The sequence below is a fragment of the Pipistrellus hanaki genome (assembly GCF_964339955.1).
Source record: "Pipistrellus hanaki genome assembly, chromosome: 4".
NCBI classification, from domain to species: domain Eukaryota; kingdom Metazoa; phylum Chordata; class Mammalia; order Chiroptera; family Vespertilionidae; genus Pipistrellus; species Pipistrellus hanaki.
Genome location: NC_140506.1, coordinates 91,077,215 through 91,096,295, shown reverse-complemented (window position 1 = coordinate 91,096,295; position 19,081 = coordinate 91,077,215). Strand labels below are relative to the sequence as shown.

Here is a 19,081-nt window from a genome sequence, read left to right as displayed (position 1 = left end):
CCCCACCACCACCACCACCACCACTCTTCCAACACACACCACCAAAAAGTGAGCCAGGCCATTTTCTGCTGTTTATTGACAGCCAAGAGTGCCTCCCTGCCCAGACCCCCCTCCCGACCTGCTGGAGCCCCAGCCCCGGCCGCCCGCTAAGGAGAGGCCAGGCGGACGGCCAGGTGAATCCATAGGGAAAGCGCCATCACACGACCACTGAGAGGGCCTCACATTCCCCAGTGCCGCCTCGGCTGATCACCTCCGCCCACCTGCGTCACAATTGCTGGTTTTTGGCATTTTTGAATTTTTTTTTTTTTTTTAAGAAATGTCAAAGTTGTGTCCAACACACGTGGATCAGCAAACACAAGAGAGGAGGCTGGTCAGTACGTTTTTGGAGGGGCGAGGAGGGAGAGGCGAGAACAACCACACGACACAGCCTTGGACCACGAGCAGAAGCATCCGTGGGGGTTCAGACGGGGGTGGGCTGGCCGCCTGCTCGGAGCCCGGCGGGAGGGGCAGGCACACCGGCACACGCCGCACGCACGCAGCCTGGCATGCACACCCGCGCCCACTGCGGTCCTCGGCGACCTCCGCTGCACGCTGTGCACGTGGCTCCCCCAAACCCAGGCAGACCTTCCCGCGGCATCCCCCAGAGAGGAGGGAGCCCTCCCCCGTCTCCGGCACGGAGGGCACAGCCCAGCAGCAAGGCACATCCTTCGAGTTCTTCAGACACAGAGAAGTTAGAGAGCAGAGGGAGGCCCTGCGGAGCACAGACCCCAGCCTGCTGTTTGTGCTACGGGCCCAGGGTCTGGCCGCTCCTGGCTAGAGGGGGAGGGCAGACAGGTGCCAGGGCCTGTAACAGCTTTTGCCTCGAGCTAGACTCCAGTGTCCTTGCGGTTGGTAAATGGTTTTCTATAGAATCAATAATATTTTTTTTTCTTTCTTTAAATATATATTCGTTAAAGTTATACCTTTTTGTTTCTCTAGGGAAATTTGCCTCAGCTTATTCCCAATAAATTAATACTCTCAATAGCTTATATTCTGTGGGGTAGAGTAGGGCAGGGGTCCTGCCCCCTGCCCCTTGTGCTGTGCCAGAGCAGCTGGCAGAGGTCCCCAGTGGGCAGTTCTGTGCTGGGCATAGGCCTGTGCTCTGCCACTGATCGGGGAGGGGGCTGCGGTGGCTGCCCCCCCTCCCACTACCTCCCAAGGTGGGCCCAACGTGGGTTCAGGGCAGGGGTGCCAGCGGCTGCCCCTTCTCTACACACTGGGCAGAGCCTGGTGGTGGGTGGGCAGGTGGCCCAGCAGTTATTGCACAGGGAGCAGCAGACAGGGACAGGCACCCACAGAGCAGCAGCATCTGTCCAGAGCCCTTGGGTCCCTAGGCCAGGCAGTCTTCCACGCCGGGCATCCTGCCTGGGCCCAGGGGGCAGGAGTTGTGCTTATGCAGGGACAGGGCAGCACGACCTGCCCCCACCTGGTGGCCCTGGCAGGCTGTCCCCCGCACTCCGTCCCCCTCGGCCGCCCACTTGCGCTGCGCCCAGAAATGCCCATCCTGAGGTAAAGGTCTGTGCAGCCAGAGCCCGGGCAGCATAGGAGGGCCCCACGTGTGCCACGTCATTCCAGCATGGCGTCCAGCTGGTCCGCCAGGTCATCGAACATGCTGCCGATGTCGTCCAGGATGCTGCCCGTGCTCTTCTCCGAGGCGGAGGGGCTGGTGGGCGCGGTGTGAGAAGAGGGGGGCGAGGTGGGGTCGGCAGAAAAAGGCCGTACCCCGTCCCTGCTCAGACCACGCCCCTTCCCTGCACAGACCACGCCCCGTCCCTGCACAGACCACGCCTCCCATTCCAACCAGCAGTGCGTGGGCGGGGCCGCGCTCCAAGGTCTCTAACCCCCAACACCCCCCCCACAATCCCAGCGGAGCGCAGCCGCCTCAGAGTGTGAATGACTGGGTGGTGTGCAGGCTCCGCCCGCTGTATAAGGTGCCCAAGACCACGTCCTCAATGCATTGGTTACGCCCCCCTCCTCACCCCATCTCAGCCCGAGCCCGTTCCCTACATCTTCGCTAACCCAGGCCCAGCCGGACCCGCCCTGCACCTACCGCTGGCCCTGCGCGTCCTCCTGCCGGATCTTCTCCTCCACGGCCTGCAGCGCCGCCGCCAAGCACGCGCTCGTCTCCTCCAGCTTCTGCTGCGCGCTGTCCCCCGGCGAGGCGCCCTCGGGTGCGGCCGGGGGCCCCGCAGCGGCGGCGGCGGCGGCGGCGACGGCGGCGGCGGCGCGCGGCGGCTTGGCGGGCACGTGCGGCGCGGGCGCGCCGGGGGACGGCGGCCTGGCGGGGCTGGCGCTCAGCGCGGGCGGCGGGCCGGCGGGCTTGGCCAGGGCGGCGGGCGGCTGGCGCGCCGGCGAGGGCGTGGGCGACGGGTTGGCGCTGCCCGGCTGCAGCCCCGCCGCGGCCTTGAGCGGCTTGGGCGCCGTGGGCGGCGGAGGCGGCTTGGGAGACACGGGCGGCGGCGTGCCGTGGGCGCTCTTCACCTCTGCGGGGAGGAGGGGGCGCGCGCTGCGGGGGGTGCACGCAGCGCACCCCTGCACCAGCCCCGCCGCAGCACCCCGCCTCCCGCCCAGGAGCGGAAACGCAGGGTCCTCAGCACAGCTCTCCACTGCCCCTCCCACCCCAGCCTCCCCTGGCAAACCCTGGCGGCATCACTGTCTCCAAGCCCCTCCCGGCCCGCCCCCCTCCCCCACTGTATCCCCTTCCAGGTGCGGCCCTTCGGCTGTTTGCCACAGGGCCTTGGCACCTCTGATCCTTCTGCCTGGAAGCCTCTCCCCTCCCTCCTGAGTGCTGGGGTCCCTCTCCGCTGGGTCAGAGTCCTCCCTAACGCAGCATCGTGCACCTGTCCTCCCTCCCCTGGTGCTACTGATAATACGTTTCTGTGCCTCCTTCACCGAGCAACTCGAGGACCAGCCACCCTCCTCCCAGCTCTGGGGTGGCAGAGTTGTCCTCTGGGTGGATGGATGAGACAGTCCGAGGACACTCCACCCTACTCCACCCGGCTGCCATCAAATCCGAGAAGAGAAAAGCCCTTCAGACCACGGAGTGGGGAGGTGGGGCGGAGGCCCTTCCCCAGCCGGCCCCCTCACCTACCTGGGCTGCTGGGTCCTGGCAGCGGCACCTTCTTGGAGGCGGGAGTGGGTGACCCCTGGATCTTGGGTACCGTCTGAGCCAGGACGGGCTTGGGAGAGACGGGCGGCTTGGTTGGTCTCCGGGCATCGCCGTCTGGCGGGGGCAGCGGGGGCAAGTGCATGGGGTCGGCGGGCAGGGGCTCGGTGGGCGCGGGCGGCGGGGGCAGCTCCAGGGGCCCGGCCTGCTCAGGGCCCAGTCTGCGGCGCACGGTGCCCGTGCCGTTCTGGTACACCGACAGCGACGGGGGCGGCTCTGGGCCCGCCTCCCGCTCCTTGGCCTTGGGCCGGCGCTTGACCGTGTCAGACTCGGTCAAGATGAACTTGACATTCTCCTGCTGGCTCTGCTTGGCTCGGATGCGCCTCTTCAGCGTGGCACTGGCCTCCACCCGGGCCAAGGGGGGGCCCTCCCCGCCCGCCTCTCCCTTGGCCGGACCCCGAGGCCTCTGCCGGGCGGCGCCATCCTCTGCCAGGTGGCCGTGGTCGGCGGGCCCCGCCGGCTCCCCGGGCCCTCGGCGGGCGGCGGCCAGGAGCCCGGTGACCGGCCCGCTGAGGGTGCGGCGCCGGTTCACCACCTCTCCGTCCGGCCCGATGGCCTCCTTGTGCTTCACGGAGGCCAGCACGGTGGCCACCCGGCCCGCCTCGGGGCTGCCGGGGCGCGGCGCGGGGTGGCCCTCGGGGGGCCTGCGGGCGGCGCGGCCCCCGCCCCCGATGGAGGACAGCTCGAGCATGGCCGCGATGCTCTTCACGCTGCCGGCGCTGCCCGTGTCCACGCTGCCGGCCAGGTCGCTGGCCCGCCGGCGCTGCGCCCGCACCCCCAGCTGGCCGTCCTCGGGCCCGGCCCCTCTGGCCTCGGCCTCCGGCGCGGCCTCGTCGGCCAGGTTGGCACTGGCCATGGCGGAGCTGGAGCGCTTGGGCGGCGGCGGCGGAGGCCCCTTCTTGCGGGGCCGCACGGCGAAGGACTGGCTGCGGTTGACGTTCTTGTCGGCCCCGGCGGGCGCCCGCACCGAGTGGCTGCGGCCCACGCGCCGCTGGACGGTGGCGTAGGGCCCCGCGGCGGCCGGCACCAGCAGCTCCTCCCGCTCCTGCTCGCTGTCGGACGCCGGGTAGCGATTCAGGCTGTGGGCGCGCTTCTTGGGCCGCCCCGGCTCCACGTCGGACTCGGACTCGGGGGGCAGACACAGCACGGGCACCGGGGCGGGGGCGGGGCCGGGGCCGGGGCCGGGGGCGGGCCCGGGGGCAGCCGGCCCTGCCTCGCCCTCCACCGGCTGGGGCAGCACATAGGCGAAGCCCCGGTGTGTGGGCGACTGAGGCAGGGAGCGGGGCGACATGGGCCGCTCCGAGGGCGGCAGCAGCTGTGGGGTGGGCTTCACCTTGGCCGTGGCCGGGCCGGGGCCGTGAGGCGCCCCCGGGGCCTGGGGGGAGCCGGGCCGAGCTTTCGTGGGCGTCTGGGGGGGCGTGAAGGGGCCGGCGCCCGGCGGGAGCACCTGCCGCGGCTTGCCGGGCACCGGAGGCACGCTGGCCCGCTTGACGCCGTGGCCGTGGCGGCCGGGCCGGGCCTCCTTGGGCAGAGTGCCGGCGCCCGGCGCCTCGTCCAGCAGGTACTCCTGGCTCCGGGACATGGGGCCGCTGGGCCCGGGGAACCCATCGCCCAGCAGCTCCTGAGAGCTGCTCATGTGCCGGGCCCGCCCGCCCAGGCTGGGCTCCTGGCGCGCAGAGGCCCTCGGGGTGGGCGGCAGGTGGTTGGGGGGCTTCTCGGCGGCGGCAGGGGTGGCGGCCGCCTCGGCCGGGCCCGTCAGGGCAGCCTGCAGCTCGCCGCTGAGCTCGCTGTCTTGGAAGGTGGTCATCTTGGGAGACTGGCACTCGGCCGGGGCAGGCTCCGGAGGGGGTGGCGACTCGATGGCCATCACCTCCAGGGACTGCGGCGCCTTCTGGCGCAGAGGCCCCCCCTCGTACTTCGCGTACTCCGCCTTCTGCAGCTCCGCCAGCTTCCTCACCGCCAGCATCAGCTTCTTCTGGTGTCCTGGGCGGGGCGGGGGGCCGGTCAGGCCAGGGAGAGCGGCAGGGACCGGGAAGGGGGGGGGTGGGCGGGAGCCTCACCCAGCTTGGTGATCCCGATCTCCTGCAGGTCCTCCCAGGTGATGTCGGTGATGAAGTCGATGTTCTCGTAGCCGTTGTCCACCAGCACCTTGTAGTACTGGGCCAGGCCGATCATGGACAGCCACACCGCCAGGTTCGCCTAGACGCAGAGCAGGGGACACAGAGGGCAGCTGGTGCTGGCTCCCCACGCAAGGCCTGTGGACCGCTGGGAGCTGCTGGGGCAGGGGCCTCGGGCCAGCCCGGCACAGACAGACAGAGGACAAACCAACAGGAGTGTCAGCTTCGGAGACAGCGCAGCCTCAGCAGGAGCCCATGTGCACGTGCACACACACACACACAAACACGCACATACACACACGCACGTGTGCACACACACGCACACACACACAGGGCAGCCCTAGCTTGAGGACACCGTTCGGGAAAGACCGCACTTCCTCACCTGTCCAGGCAGCCACGGGGACGGCACCCAGTGGACACACACCACACAGCGTGGACGCAGACACACAGCACCACCGATCAGATGCGTGGGCACGCACACCCTGGATCGCAGCCACACACGGGCACTGACTCCCCTCTGTGTCACGCTCACACCCTCTCACAGCTTCCCACCCGCGTCAGGCACAGTCACACGGCCACACCACAAGTGTGTGCAAACAGCCACGGGAGCCTTCACCCAGGACCACCCAGTGGCTTCCTGAACGGCATCCACCCGTCCACACTCCCAGCAGGGGCATCGCCGATGCCCCAACGCACAGCACGTCCGCAAGAGCAGGGTGAGACCCGTGGGCCCGGCGTGCTCACCGGGAGGACCGCTGGGCCACTGACGGCGTGTGGCAAGGCAGATGGGTGTCAACCCACCTGTCCCTGACCCACAGCCCGGGGGCCAGGGACAGGACCGGGAGTCACAGCTCTGCATGAGAACCAGAGGCAGCACCGAGGCAACGGGCCCTGAGCCTGCCTTCTCCTGGCCCAGAACCGGTTCCACCATATGCCTGCCTGTTAGCAATAGCATGGCCTGCAGGCAGAGCGGGTGACAGCTGTCAACACAGCTGGCACGTGCGGTTCAGTGGGTGGAGGGGTGCGCCCGCCGTCGTCAATGGGCACTGGAATATGCTTGGTGTGCGTGTGCTGTGTACGTGTCGCATGCTCACTCACGCATCTTCCCCACGCGTGTGCCTGATGGCGTGCACGCACATCCCGTCACTGCAGGCCCCCTCTGGTGCCTGGGTAGGGGTGCCATGGGCAGCGTGGCTGGGGTGCCGGTGACCCTGTGAGACTGCCTGGTACGGAGGGGGGTCGCTGCAGGAGCGCGGAGTGGAGAGAGGTGTGCTCCCCGCACCCGGACAGCCTCACAGGCGGTCACCCCCGTTCCTGCCCCGGGAAGGCTGGTCCCCGTGTCCGTGATGGACAATCGCCGTCCAGGGGGGCCGCTGCTGAGGGGCCGTCCTTGGCCTCCTCTCCCTGGAGCGCCAGAGGGCAGTGGAGGGCCGGGGCCAGGGAGGCAGTCTGTCTGTCCACCTGCCCGTCCTGGGCCCAGCCACGGGGTGCGGGGAGCCTTACGGGCTTGTGCTCGGGCAGCCAGTCGGGGATGCTGAGGCTGCTGATCTCTGCCGTGATCTTCTTCCGGTGGCCGGGCTTGGTGACCCCAATGGCCGTGAGGTCCTGGTTAAGGAGGAGCCCGTTAGCTGGGGGCGGGGGCTCTGTCCGGGTCACGGCTGGCGGCCGGCCTTCGGGCAGCTCACCTCGGGGGTCATGCGGCTGATGGTGGGCAGGTCGTAGCCGGCGCTGAGGAAGTTGGGGGCGTACAGTTGCAGCTGGAATGTGGCGAGCCACTGGCTCACGGCCTCGGCGCTCTGCAAGACACAAGGCACCCGCTGCAGGCCCGCCCACCGCCCACCCGCCAGGCGCAGGCCCGGGCTGCCGCGGTGCCTCCGGTGTGCGAGCTCGGTCTGCCGTCCACGGGTCTGCGCGCAGCCAGGCCCCGTCAGTCTGGCACCGGTGCTCCCTCCTCACTCTGCGGTCCTGGTGCCGCCGTCTTGAGCTCCGCAGGGCACTGCAGCCTCGTTCTGTGTTCTCCACCGGGAAGGTTCGGCGGCTCCTGACCATCCCCCCCATTCCTGCACCGGGGACACCCCTCAGTGTGGCCCCAGGTGAGGCTCCGGACAGGGCCTCGGCACTGCCCCGCACGCCCCGGGACTCAGCCAGCAGCTCCCGCTTCCCCAGCACACACGTCACGCACACAGGACCCCGCTCACCCACGCACACAGCTTGTCTTGTCTCACACGTGCCATTTCATACACACGCACACATGCACACGTGCCCGCCTCACAGTCACACCACACACACACACACACACACACACACACACACACACATCCTGGTTCACCTCACACCCGTGCACACTTCTTACACGTATTGGTTCACACGCACAGCCCACACAGTAGACAACACCTACACATGCAGACTGAGACAGACAGAAGGAGGGGGCTAGCCTGTCCAGAGCCCCCGGCTGTGCTGTGGCCAGGCCAGGCCAGGCAGGCTGCCCCGGGCACCCCTCCCTGCTGCCGGCCCAGGCCCTGTACCTTGCCCTCCGATGCCGACTCCAGCTTCTTGGACGGCAGTTCCGCGTACACCTGCCCAGCATGGGCCCCTGGAGGCTGGGACCTGGCCGCCCCTGGGGATGAGAGGGCTGGTGGGCCACGGGCTGCTCACAGGCTACCTGTCGGCCAGGACGGCAGTGCTGCCTCCTTGCTCTCACCTGCTGAGCCCTCCAGAGGCTTGACAGGGCTGTCCCCGGGGCTAGACTCGGAGAGGGACTTCTGGGAGAGCACTGTGGCCAGGAGCTGCAACCCAGACAGGTGAGCTGGCCAGCGCTGCTCTGGGCCCAGGCCACCCCGGCCCTGTCACACACACACACACACACACACACACACACACACACACACCTACCTTGACCCCTTCAGAGCCTGCGTGCAGGGTGTGGGCCCCGCTGCTCCGGCCAGCAGCCACGCCGCTCAAGCTGCCGCTGCGGTCTCCACCTGCCAGCGCACAGGAGCATCAGCCAGCGCGGCCCTGCCGAGCCGGGCTGCCTTGCTGGCCCTGCCCTCCAGAGGCCCCGCCTACCTGCAAAAGGCTTCCTCAGCACCCAGATCTCTTCGGGCGGCGCAGCGGCTCCCGGCAGGCCGCCTCCCTGAGGGGAGCTTTGTTCAGCACCTGCTCGGGGACCTGTGGACCAGCCATGGCCTCCCTGAGTATCGGACCAGCCCAGCCTGGGAGCCAGACACCGAGAGGAGGGCGTCCCCTGGCCCAGCCCCACGCCCAGGTGGAGGCCCAACACATGCACTCCTGTCAGCACACTGTCTCCTCCTGCCCTGAGAGGCCTAGACACTGGAGAGCGGGAGAAGGCGGCAGAGAGGAGCCAAGCCCGGCTATCCTGCCGGCTTACCACGGCCCTGTGGTCCTGTTGGGGGGAGAGGGGCAGATTGCAGAGGTGAAACCTCTGTGCCAGGGAACAGGGCGGGAGGAAAGAGGCACCCAGGAGCCCGGGGCGAGGCTCTCCACCCCAGGAAAACTAGTGGTCCAGTCAGATGGGTGGACTAGCCACATCACCTGACTGGGCCACTCTCTCTTCGGTCCCACCTGTCCCCCTCTGTGATCTCACCAGTCCCCTGCCTGAAACCACTCCATGGCCCTGGGGCCACGCCCTCCCCCCTCTCCCTCTCCCTAACTCTGCGCCAGCCGTGCTGGCCTCCTGCCGACCCTCACACATACCACGCTCTCTCCGGCCTCAGTGCCTTCGCACGCGTGGTTCCCGCTGCCCGGATTGCTCTGCCTGCAGCCAGTCCCTCCCACTCCTCAGGGCCTCCTCTGACCACCCTGTCTCCATCCACAGTCTCTGCCATTGGCTGGTATGTTTTATTCTATGTTTACTTCACTGTCCCCTGCTCCCCTCCCTCCCTCGGGGCAAGCTCCTTGAAAGCAGGACTGCTGTCCATGCGTCACCACCTATTCCCAGTGGTCGGTGTGCAAAGTCGGCTGAATAACTGAGGGGATGGGCATGAGGACACTGGTGCGGAGACAGCTGGCAGGACACGCTTCTGAGCACCACTTTGGACCCTACACCCAGCAATGGCTAGCGCTCGGACCTTGCCCTGTCATCCCACACACACGTGGGCACTGACTTCCTTCTGGCCCCCGAGCCCGGACCTGGGAAGGACTTGCCTGCTCGCTTGATGATGGCCTCGCCCAGGGAGGATGGGAAGTAGCCCACCCGGTCATTGCCTGTCCGGTTGTCATGGATACAGCCCTTCCATCGGCCGTCTGGATGCTGCTCAAGGACCTGGCCAGATGCGGCGGGGAGAGCACAGGCAGGGAGACTGCTGGGTCCGCGGGTGGGTGGCCTGGGCCTTCTGCCCAGACCGCCTGGCTCCCCCTGGCTGAGGGGGAAAGTGGGGTGGGCATCCCAGCTCCAGCGGCCCCCGGCCATCCTTACTGTGATGATGTCCCCGGCTTTCACGTTGAGGCTGGTCAGGTCATAATTGTTGCAATAATCTTGGGTCGCCCGGACCTGCAGAGCCGCCGAGGCCTCTGGGGACACAGGAGGTAGACGCCCCAGTCCTTCCAGCCAGCCCGGCCCGGGCCCCGCTCCGGACCCCCGGCCCCAGCCGGGCCCACCTCGCAGCAGCTGCTTGATCTCCTTGCTGGCCTGTGACGTGGTGAACTGGTGCACGATGTCCAGGGCCGTCTGGCTGTACGTGTTCCTCACGTGGGCGTTGATCCCGTTCTGTGTGTACCGGGAGGTGAGGTCTGTCAGGAGCACCCCGTCCACCCCCCTCAAACCCTGCCCTGGATCCCGCGCCCCCCGGGCCTCCGGCTCACGTCCAGCAGCAGCCGAACCACTTCCGTCTTCCCACAGAGGGCGGCCTCGTGCAGCGCCGTGCCAGACTTGGTCTGGCGGTTGATGTCGATACCAGCTTGGAGCAGGAGTCTGGCGGGAAGGCAGGGGGAGCAGGCGGGGCCTACAGCAGGAGCCCTCTGCCCCGGCACCCTGAGCTGAGCCCCTAAGTCAAAGAGCCTAAGGACTAACCAGCCCTGCCCGTCTCCCTGACGACATACCTGACGGTGAGGAAGCACCCGTGGCAGTGCCCGCCCTGTGCTAACCCTGCCCAGCGGCTATCTCGTCTGCTCCCAAGGGGACTGCGGTGATGCCCATGGGAGAGCTGAGGCTCAGAGAGGTTAAGTGTATCCACGGAGTCACCAGCAAGTGACAGGACTGCCACAGAGCCCCATCCCCTTCTAGCACCTCCCTCAGGCGGGCAGCTGGAGGTGCCCGCGGAGTCCGGAGGCACACAGCTCCAGGACCGCTCCCGTCTTGTCACCAAGCCCGGAGCAGAGCCCCAGGCCGGGACCCCACCGCCAAGGAGCCATACCTGATGATGTCGATGTGGCCGTTCTTGGCCGCCAGGTGCAAGGGGCTGGTGCCGTTGGGGTCAGTGGTGTCCCCCGGCCGGGGCTCCAGCAGGGCCGTGCACATGTTGCTGCTCAGGAGCAGCTGGACCACCTTGAAGGAGGGGTCAGAGGAGGGGGCACCCAGAAATAGGCCGGGGGCGGGGGGCGGGAGTGTCCCCAACGCCAACCCCAGAAGAGGCCGCGGAGCAGACGGGAGCGGCTCTCAGCTCCCTGGGAGGCTTACCCCAACGCGGCCGAACTCGCAGGCCAGGTCCAGGGGCGTCTTCCCGGCGCTGTCCACCATGCAGGGGTTCGACTGGTGCTGCAGCAGCATCTCGGACTGCGTGCGGGTGCAGAGCGCCGTCAGCCGGTGCTGCCAGGCTCAGGCCTCCCACGCTTGCCGCCCCGGGGGGGTCCTCACCACGTCATAGTGGCCGTGCTGGGCCGCGAGGTGCAGGGGGATGTGGCCCTCGTCCGACGGGATGTTCACCGCGGAGCCCGCCTTCAGCACCAGCTTCATGGGCTCCTTCCGGCCCTGCCAGGCCGCGTAGTGCAGTGGCCGCATGCCTGGGGGCAGGCAGGAGCCGCTGGGAGCTGGTCTCTCACCCCGAGCCCACCCCGGACCTCCTGGCCCCGGCCTGAGGCCCCGGGTGGAGACCTCAGTTGAAGAGCCATCCAGTCCTCGAGGGACCCCTGACCTCAGCCCCTCCCCTTGCTCTGCGGTCCCCGCCAGGCCTTGCCTTTGTTGTCCTTGATGTCGACGGCAGCCTGGGCCTCCAGCAGCAGGCTGATCAGCTCCGTGTTGCCGTTCAGGGCCGCGTGGTGCAGGGCAGAGAAGCTGGGGCAGGTGGCAAACACGTACGGGCAGGGACTCAGGCACCCAGCCTCCCCCAGAAGCCCTCTCTGCCCCCGTCCCAGACTGGCATCGCCCTGGCTGAGGACTCACCCATCCGGGTCCTGAAAGTTGACATTGATCTTCTTGGTGGAGCCCAGGAGCTCTGGGAGGGGGAAGGAGACACAAGTGAGGGGGTCTGCCTGGGGCCTTGCCCACTCCAGCAGCTTCAACGCAGGCAGAGGGTGCTAGCTGGCTCCCTGACAGGCTCAGAGCCAACGCTATCTATGTGTTTAGTCTAGAAACAGTCATTCGTTCGTTCCTTCATTCACTCAGCTCTGTTCCCTGCACTCAGCCCCAGCTTTTTAGACCTTGGTTTCCCACTAAACTAAGATGTTGGGAGGAGGGTCGCAGGTCCACGGTCCCCAGGCCTGTCCCTGCCTGTAGACAGGAGCCGGGGATGGGCACCCACACAGGCACACACATGTGCAAACGTATCCCCGGCCAATAGTGGGAGGGAGAGAGCCGGCCCAATCTGTCTCTCAGAAGGACCCAGATGGGCCGGGGGTGGCCCGGGAGGCTGGGACACCCAGAAACGAGGGTGTCTCTGAGGGAAGAGCTGCATTTCCACGATGCAGCCTCCCGGAGCCCAGCCTCGGGGCTGGCCAGGAGAGAGGACCCTCCTCAGGGGGGCAGGAAGGGAAGGACGGCGGTTGGCCAGTGCCACGGAGTGACCACATGGGAAGGGCCACCTCATGGACATGCTCAGGGGCACACGCAGGTCCTGGGATTAACCACCTGCAGCCCGAGGGGCCCAGTCCTCCCTTCGGGGCTGCAGTCTCCTCCGGGGCCCCCAGGAGCTGCCTGCCAAAGGAGGGGGCCCCCTGACACCCTCCCCGTGGGCTCAGGTCCAGCCAGACTCAGGCCAAGCCCCTGCCTGTCTAGGCCATGGTTACATAACCTATTTGTGGGTCAGTTGCTCTGGGAGGGAGGGAGGGGCTGGCAGGACAGAAGCCCCTTTGTCCAGGCCCAAGACAGGGATGGGGGCAGGGGGACCCGAGGGCAGGGAACCAAGGGAGTCGAGTCACAGAGGGGCTGCGGCAGGGCAGCTCAGTGCGGGGAGCGGGTCCCCCGATGGCCCACAAAGCGCACAGAGTCAGACAGGCCCAAGTTCGACTCTTTACCCAGCCCTCACGCCACCCCTGTGGCCTCGGCAATGAGCTCGAAGGGGGCTCGCAGGGCGGGCCCCGGAGACCTAAGGACGTTTCCAGACATAAAGCAGAGAGGGTTTGGCCAGGGGCCAGCTCCGTGAGTAGCGATGACTAATATTAGCTCTACGAGAACCCCACCCACACCCTCCAGGGATGGGGGGCTTCTCCTGCTCTGAGCAGAGGCCCTGCCCCTGCCCTCTGCTCAGCCCCCGCTGGTGCTGAAATCCATCCATCTGAGCAGCAATGCCATCCTTCCCTCGGTGGTCCGGGCCAAGACCCGGAGGTCAGCCTGCTCCCTTCTTGACTGCCGTGAATCTTCTCCACCGGTGAGCCCTGTGGGCTCTAGCTTTAACACGCTCAGAGCACACCCAGGGTCTTACCACCGCTCACCGCCGCCATCGCTGCCAGCCTGGGCCGGGCCGGCACCTCTAGAGGAATCACTGCCCTCACCTCGCCTTCGTGTCCCCCGTGCCCCTCCACACCCGCGGGAGCCCTGTCAGACACGGTTCTAACGGGAAGACCCCAGCAGCACCTGTCTCACTGGACAGTGGCTCTGCACGACGCAGGCCCCGGACCTCCTCAGCGCCCGTCCCAGCCACATCCTGGCACTCCGACACCCCGGCTGCCCTCCACTGAGACCGCACACGTGACACACACGTGTGAGGCTCTCCTTCCGCCAGCTATTCCCACGACCCCTCACCTCATGTCCTTGAGGTCTTTATCCAAATGTCCCCTGCGGGGTCTGCCCATCTAAAATAGTAACCCCGCCGAAACCCGTTTGGCTCAATGGATAGAGCGTCGGCTTGGGGATTGAAAGATCCCGGGTTCGATTCTGGTCAAGGGCATGTACCTTGGTTTCGGGCATATCCCCAGTAGGGGGTGTGCAAGAGGCAGCTGATCAATGACTCTCTCTCATCGATGTTTCTAACTCTGTATCTCTCTCCCTTTCTCTCTGTACAAAATCAATAAAATATATATAAAAAATAAAATAAAATAGTAATCCCCATGCCCACCCCAGGTCTGCTGTGTATTTCTCTTTGGCCTCCATCACCGCCTTTGACTTGCTTATGGCCCATCTCCGTCACTACACTACTAGCTCCAAGGGGACCAGGGCTTTGACTGGCTCACTGCTGTCCCCTTGGTGGCTGAAACAGTGCCATACAAGGTGCCCAGTAAGTTAGAGGCTGAGGTCAGATCCTAGTCCCACACCCCGTCCACCGGCCAGGCCCAGTCTCAGGCGTGTGACCTGCACAGTTACACAGAAGGGCCCCCATCTGGTTGGACGCTCTGCTCTTCGTCACCTTAAATTCTTTTTTGTTGTTGCTGTCCCGATAGAAAAATTGTACTGACTCAAAGGGAAATCGCTGAAAAATGTACTAATCTTTTCCTAATTAATATTATGGGAATTCTAAGCCTACATTATGTTCCATTCTTTTATCTGTTTACAGGGTGATTTCTTTAATCCTTTGAACCATTTTTTAGAAGCCACAAGGTGCAAGTATATTAGGATAACTTTGACTAAAGAGATACAATACAAATGATGAGATGTTTTATTCCTTAACTTTGAAACCTCCCTTATTTCTGGTCTTTTACAGAACACATTAGTGGCCCGGTGCATGAAATTCATGCATAGGAGAGGGTTGTCCCTCAGCCCGGCCTGCACTCTCTTCAATCTGGGATCCCTCAGGTGATGTCCGACTGCTGATTTAGGCCCGAACCTACAGGCAGTCGGACATCCTTCTCATAATCCGGGACACTGGCTCCTAACCGCTCACCTGCCTGCCTGCTTAATCGCCCCTAACCATTCTGCATGCCAACCTGCTTGCCCCAAAATGCCCCCCCACGGGCCTTCTCACCCCCAAACTGCCCCTCCTGCCAGCCTGCTTGCTCCCACCAGCCTGATCACCCCTAACTGCCCTCCCCTCCTGGCCTGATTGCCCCTAACTGCCTCTGCCTCGGCCCCACCACCATGGCTTTGTCCAGAAGGGCGTCTGGAAGGTCTCCTGGTCTAATTAGCATATATTCCTTTTATAGATATCTACATCTGTTCATTCAAACTGCTATTTTCAATTCTTAATTTTGGACAAGGCACCCATGTTGCACTGGGCCCTATGCTGCAGTTCCTTATTACACCGAAGACAGTGATGCCTGGCCAGTGTGCTCAGTGGCTAGAGTGGTCTGGGTGCATGCCGATAGCAAACAACTGATGTGCCTCACATCAATGTCTCTCTTTCTCTCCTTCTCTCTCTATCTCCCTCCTTCCCTCCTTTCTTCCCTTCTTCGCTCTTTCCTTCCCTTCTGCTCTTTTTTAAATCAATGGAAAAAATATCCTCAGGTGAGAATTGAGAGAGAGAGAAAGAGAGAGAGAGAGAGAGAGAGAGAGAGAGAGAGAGACTGAGACATGGCTGTCCTATAGCAGCTCCCACCCTGCCCAGGATCACACTCAGGACATTCTCAATCCCCCCCCCACACACACACACACACACACCTTGCACAATTCTAATGTTTGCCACCTACCACTTGTCTTAGTTTCAGTTCTTAGTACCCAGTTCTCAGCTTCTCCAGCAAGACTTCCCAGTCCAGCCCCCTTTCCTCCCTCCCCCAGCAGATGCCTTCAAGCAGCCGCAGAGCCAGATGCTCCGAGCGGCACCCACAGCCAGGCCCGCCTGCTCCCCGGGCCCACACCTGTTGAAATCTCAGAGGGGCTGGAGGACAAGGCCGGGGGAAGTGACACAGTCGCCAGTGGAGGCGGAGTCTCCATGCCAAAGGGGACCCCTCCTCCCATGAGGAGGGGCTTCATGGTAAGGTCAGCTCACTCTTCTTCCTGCCACCGGTCTCCTCACAGAGGAAACAGCTGGAGGTTTTGGATAGTCCCCTGACTCCTCTGGGAGACGCTGAGCCCTGAGGGAGGGCCCAGGACTGGATCTGCATAGGCCTGGGGGGCGGAACCAGGCGGAGACCGGGGCTCTGGATGAAGCTGGAGCAGAGCATGGGGGAGGCGGGGGTGGGGGGTGGGGGTGGGGGTGGGGTAAGGGTGGGATAAGGGGCAAGTGGGGGACCAAGTTGGAAGTCTTAGGAGCCCCTTTCCCTTCCCACAAGAGCACCAAGCCTATGGGTTCCGCATCAGTGACAGCGCATAAACCTCGCCACCCAGATCCCCACCCCACCTCACTCCCACCCCCATGACCTGCTCTTCCGTCTCTGATCCACCCTGACCTGTAACTGCTCTCCTGGAACCATCTCTACCTTTGAGGTCAGCTCCAACCTCTAGGCTGCAGAGGCCAGCCCCTCTCCCCCCCTCCCCCCATGGCCTCCCCGCACCCCTCTCCTCCCCTCCCCCCATGGCCTCCCCGCACCCCTCCCCCCATGGCCTCCCCGCACCCCTCCCCCCCTCCCCCCATGGCCTCCCCGCACCCCTCCCCCCCTCCCCCCATGGCCTCCCCATACCCCTCTCCCCCCTCCCCCCATGGCCTCCCCATACCCCTCTCCCCCCCTCCCCCCATGGCCTCCCCGTACCGTCTGCCCAAAGGCTCCTCCCACTACAGAAGCCCCTCAGAGCTCCTCTTCCCCTGCAGGGACGCGGCCCTGGTCTCCTCCCATCTCATCTCAGAGCAGCTGAGCCCATGGCCTCCGTGGGGCGGGGGGCGGGGGGCGGGGGTGGGTCTCACCCAGCTTCTCCCGGAAGCAGGGCCAGTGCTGTCTCTTCCCAGCATCCCCCGGGCCGGCGGCTCTGGGTCAGAGCTGGAGGGGAGCCATCAGTGGGCCCCGGTGAGAGGACACAGGAGCACTGGCCTGTGGTCCTCAGGAAACTCAGAGGGACGTGGGCCTGAGGAAGGGCAGGGCACCCCCCGCCCAGCATGAGGCCGGCCCTCATCCAGGCTTTTCCCTCCTCCCCTCAGAGACAGCTGCTGAGGGTGCCAGTTCCTGTGTGTGGAAAGGGAGGTGCCCTTCAAGGTGGGGTGTGGGGCTGACAGAGCCCGGGCCACGCTGGGGGACTGGGGCCACGGGAAGGTACCCGCACAGGAGGGAGATCGTGGGAACAAGGGTCATGGAGACACCTCTGGGCCCTACGGAGCACTGCTGGGGACCCCCCCACCCCATGGCCCAAACTCCGGCTGTACTTTGCTGAATCAAAATACATCTTACTCCAAAGCAGGCCAGCGTTGTCATGACGACTGAGCCAATTCATGGAGGGATTTCTCCGTCTGACTTATTAAGCCCGCTCCGGTGAGTCAGAGCCCGGAGCCCAGTGCAGGCAGGGGTGTGTGGTGACATCCAGGTGAGACCCAGGTAAAGGGAAAAGTCCCCGCACCTTCCCCCCAAGGGGCCAGAGTCCAGACGGGAGGAGGAACCACCAGATCTGACGCTCCCACTTTCCCGGCCTGCCGCGCTGGGCTGAGGACATGGCCCCGGTCGGTGCTGACGGAGCCTCAGTGAGAGCCTGGGCTTCCTGCTCGCTCTCCCACGGTTCTCACCGCCACGCCAGGAAACAGGCACCAGGAACACCCATCCCCGTCCGCAGACCGGCCTGGGGAGTGAGTTGTTTATGTGCGAGGTGGCACCACCACTAGGTGGAAGTCTTGACCTTGCCTTCCACGTCTCGGTCCCTCCACCTGCTTTCGAGGCTCAGTCTCCTCGAAATCCCGAGACCCTGAAGCCAGCCCCGATGAGGCCGGGGAAGGCCAGGCCGGCCTGTGTCTGTGCGCCTGCCAGGCTCAGATGTGCGGCCCTAATTGCACAGCAGACAGGAGCTGGCGAGCAGGCTCTGCCGCAGGAGGGTCCCTCTGGGGCTCAAGGACATGCCTCCCACCTCAGTGCTCAGCATCCTTCCTGGCGAGAGGGGAAGGGCCCCCCCCCTGGCTTCCATGCCATTCCTGGGGGTGGTGTAGGGCGTGGGGACCCCAGACTCCACGTGCCACCCTGCAGAGCCCTGCCCGCGCCCCTACAGGTGCCCTGGTACACTGACACAGCCCTACGTGCGCAGCCGCACATGTGGTCCACACACCCATCCATCCATCCGTCTCCGGCGGCCCCCAGGGAGGCTCCGGGCTGAGCTGGGATGAGTGCTGGGATCAGGGCTCCAAGCTCCCAGCCCCTCCCTGGGGTACCCCCGGCACCAGCTCAGGATGGCCGGTGGGAGACCTGGCCCTCTCCACAGCCCTCCTTCCCGGCAGGGGAGCCAGAGTGAGCTGGGATCTGTTGCAGGGTCTGCACCCGCCTGGAGCTCAGCCTGGCCTGGGCTGGGCGACCTTGGGCCTCTGCGCCCCTGGCAGCAAATGGCCCCCACCCAACCATGCCCGGGCAGCCACACCCCCAGCATGGACTGCCCCCCCCTTCCCTGAAAAGCGCGTTATTGAACATGGGGAGGGAAGGGGGGTCTGACCGGGACCATCAGGCGCCTGGATGCCCCTCACCGCCAGGGGCCCCTCCCTCTCGCCAAGGGGAGGGCATCGCCTTGCCCTTTAAAGGCCCAGCGGAGACCGCCCGCTGCCAGCCCACAGCCCGGGGCGGGGGGAGAAAGGGACCGAGGCGGGGAGGGAGGGAGGGATGCCAATGCCGAGACCGGGCAGGTGGGTGCCGCCCGGTGCCCGCTGGGGTTTCGGGATGACGGCCGGGCTCTCGGTGCCGCCCCTCCGTCAGCGCCCGGGGGTGCGGGTGTGGACCGGCCCCGCCCCGCCCCCGGGGACCGGCAGCATCCCCCTCCGGCGCCAGGGGGTGAGGGGCTCCGCGCGGGTGGCCCCTCCGCCCCGCCCCGCCCCGCGCCCCCCGCACTCACTGGCTTTCCCCGGCCGCGGCCTCTGCAGCAGCCGCTGCGCGGTCCCCACGTCCTCCGCCTTCACCGCCTGCACCAGCTCCTGCTCCTTCCCCATGGCGGGCCGGGCCGCAGCGCTGGCTCCGTGCGCCGGGGCGGCTCAGAGCGGCCGCATCCCCTCCCTCCCCCGCCGCCTGCTCCGCCGCCCGCGCCCCTCGCCGTCCTCCGGCGCCGGCTCCGCTCGGGCTCCGGGCGAGGATGGGGCGGGAGCGCGTCACCGGCGGGGGGTGGGGGGCGGCCCGGAGGCGGGGGCCGGGGGGGCGCGGGGCGGGGGCGCGGCACCTGGCACCGCCTCCGGGACGCCTGGGTCCCTCTCCGGCGGCGCTGACCTCCGTCCGCCCGCCCGCCCGCCCGCCGCACCGGCCGCGCGCCCGGCTCCTGGCTCCGCCCCTACACCGGCCGCGTCCGCCCGGCGCCCCCTCCCCACGTGCGGGCCGCGGGGTCAGGCCGGGCCTGAGCGAATCCCCCGCTGCCCCGGGGCGCCGGGGGCGGGGGACGCAGCGGGAGATGGAC

The 19,081-nt window shown here is 66.3% G+C and overlaps 1 protein-coding gene across 2 annotated transcripts; it reads right to left on the bottom strand.

Annotated features, from left to right (window-relative positions):
- Positions 1–278: 278 nt before the first annotated feature.
- On the bottom strand, positions 279–19,081 carry CASKIN1 (CASK interacting protein 1). Of its 2 annotated transcripts, XM_084882265.1 has the most exons (20): positions 18,533–19,081; positions 11,660–11,711; positions 11,454–11,551; positions 11,135–11,280; positions 10,958–11,053; positions 10,695–10,825; positions 10,144–10,252; positions 9,940–10,048; positions 9,758–9,852; positions 9,487–9,604; positions 8,389–8,490; positions 8,215–8,303; positions 8,024–8,108; positions 7,848–7,939; positions 7,008–7,118; positions 6,826–6,927; positions 5,266–5,404; positions 3,131–5,188; positions 2,090–2,522; positions 279–1,702 (listed from the first exon to the last, which is right to left on the bottom strand). In XM_084882265.1, the coding sequence occupies exons 1-20, from the start codon at positions 18,624–18,626 to the stop codon at positions 1,606–1,608; spliced, it is 4,356 nt and encodes a 1,451-aa protein (XP_084738391.1). In that variant the 5' UTR covers positions 18,627–19,081; the 3' UTR covers positions 279–1,605. The 2 variants fall into 2 exon arrangements, with proteins under 2 accessions (XP_084738391.1, XP_084738392.1); XM_084882266.1 differs by lacking the exons at positions 6,826–6,927; positions 7,008–7,118.

Coding starts and splice junctions, on each gene's coding strand:
- CASKIN1 (XM_084882265.1), bottom strand. CDS start 18,626: ATGGGGAAGGAGCAGGAGCTGGTGCAGGCGGTGAAGGCGGAGGACGTG. Junction 10,826..10,957: donor GCGAGTTCGGCCGCGTTGGG/GTAAGCCTCCCA, acceptor CCCTCCTTCAAG/GTGGTCCAGCTGCTCCTGAG. Junction 10,253..10,694: donor GGCCACATCGACATCATCAG/GTATGGCTCCTT, acceptor CCTTCCCGCCAG/ACTCCTGCTCCAAGCTGGTA.